We start from the raw sequence: 1,538 nt of genomic DNA, 5'->3' as shown, positions 1-1,538 counted from the left end.
CCCTTGATCTCCCTCATAACCAATATTCAAATTCAAACCATCAATTCAACGTGACACTGAGTGGACAGCTGCATGCTCTTCTTCAGTGAGTTAGACAAGTTTGATAAACTTCCATGGGAAGGTCAATCATGCCATCTTCCCAGGTTGTGTTCAAGACCAGTTTCGAGGTTAGTCCACAAGGTGACCCAAAGCCATAGTTTCTGTCCCAATATCCATCATCCCATCTGTCTCCTCAGGGCCCCCATGACTTCCTTGTTACGCAGGCTGTAGATAAATGGATTCAGAACAGGGGTGACAATTGAATAAAACACAGCCACCACTTTGTCTCTTGCAGGAGAATTCAGGGAGTGTGGCTGGGTGTAGGTGGAGAGTCCAGTGGCGTAGAACAGGCTGGCCACAGTGAGGTGGGAGGAGCAGGTGGACACGGCTCTACTCTGTCCTTTCCCTGAGCGCATCTGGAATACAACAACCAACACCCGAGCATAGGAAGCCAGAATGGCCAGGAAGGGTAGTAGCAGAATGACAAGGCCACTCATGAGGATCGTGTGCTCATATTGGGATGTGTCTTCACACACCAAGGGCAGGAGAGATGGAACCTCACAGAAAAAGTGGTTAACAATCCGAGATCCACAGAATGGAAGCTGAAATGCATACAGAGTGTGCACCAAAGCATTGACAGAACTGCTGCTCCAGGCACAGGCGACCATGGAGCAGCAGATCTTCCTGCTCATGAGCACAGGATAGTGCAGGGGCCGGCAGATGGCTATATACCTGTCATAGGACATGAAGCCCAGCAGGAGGGCTTCAGACCCACCCAGGCTCAGAAACACAAAGGCTTGGATCTCACAGCCCAGAAAGGAAATGGTCTTGGTGCCTGACAGGAAGTTAGCTGCCATCTTGGGCACTGTGGTGGAGATGTACATCATGTCGATGATGGAGAGTTGGCTGAGGAGGAAGTACATGGGGGTGTGGAGTCTTCGGTCCAGTCTGATGAGGTGGACCAGTGTGATGTTGCCTATCAGAGCTACTGCAAAGAGCATGGTGATGACTGTGAAGAGGAGAGTGTCCATCTGGCCATACTGGAAGAGACCAACCAAGATGAAGTCTGTTCCCCAGCTGTGATTTCCTGTCTCCATGGCTTAGAACAAACCATTAAAACAGGTACAATCTGGAAAAGGCATGGAATGATGAGGATTCCTGTTGGGGAGAAATCCAATGACAATCATGGGATAAATTATTCTGGAATAACTCTAGGGCAATCTCTCTTCTCTTCTGTGTTTCAGGCTTTTGGGGGGGGGGAGTCTGTTTTAGTTTCTTTTAATGTTTTTAAATTTACTTAACCTGTTGAAATCATATGTATTTATGTAAGACTTTGCTGTTTCAATGAATGCCTGCAGACACACTCATTTTCAAGAAAGGATTCCCGATTCTGTCCTTATAATTTCTACATGGATGGTCTTCAGTCCCTCTCTCCTTTCAAGGTTTATATATTTTTTTTTTTTTTATATATATATATATATATATATAAGTTTTAACTG

General features: G+C 46.1%; 1 protein-coding gene across 1 annotated transcript; it reads right to left on the bottom strand.

Annotated features, from left to right (window-relative positions):
- Positions 1-215: 215 nt before the first annotated feature.
- Positions 216-1,136, bottom strand: LOC118590107 (olfactory receptor 2AK2-like). The gene has a single exon (XM_036197967.1). It carries the CDS (start codon positions 1,134-1,136, stop codon positions 216-218), a length of 921 nt encoding a protein of 306 aa, XP_036053860.1.
- Positions 1,137-1,538: the final 402 nt, after the last annotated feature.

Source organism: Onychomys torridus, chromosome 8 (assembly GCF_903995425.1).
Source record: "Onychomys torridus chromosome 8, mOncTor1.1, whole genome shotgun sequence".
Taxonomy (NCBI): domain Eukaryota; kingdom Metazoa; phylum Chordata; class Mammalia; order Rodentia; family Cricetidae; genus Onychomys; species Onychomys torridus.
The sequence above is the reverse complement of the archived record's forward strand: the minus strand, read 5'-3'. Positions and strand labels throughout refer to the sequence as shown.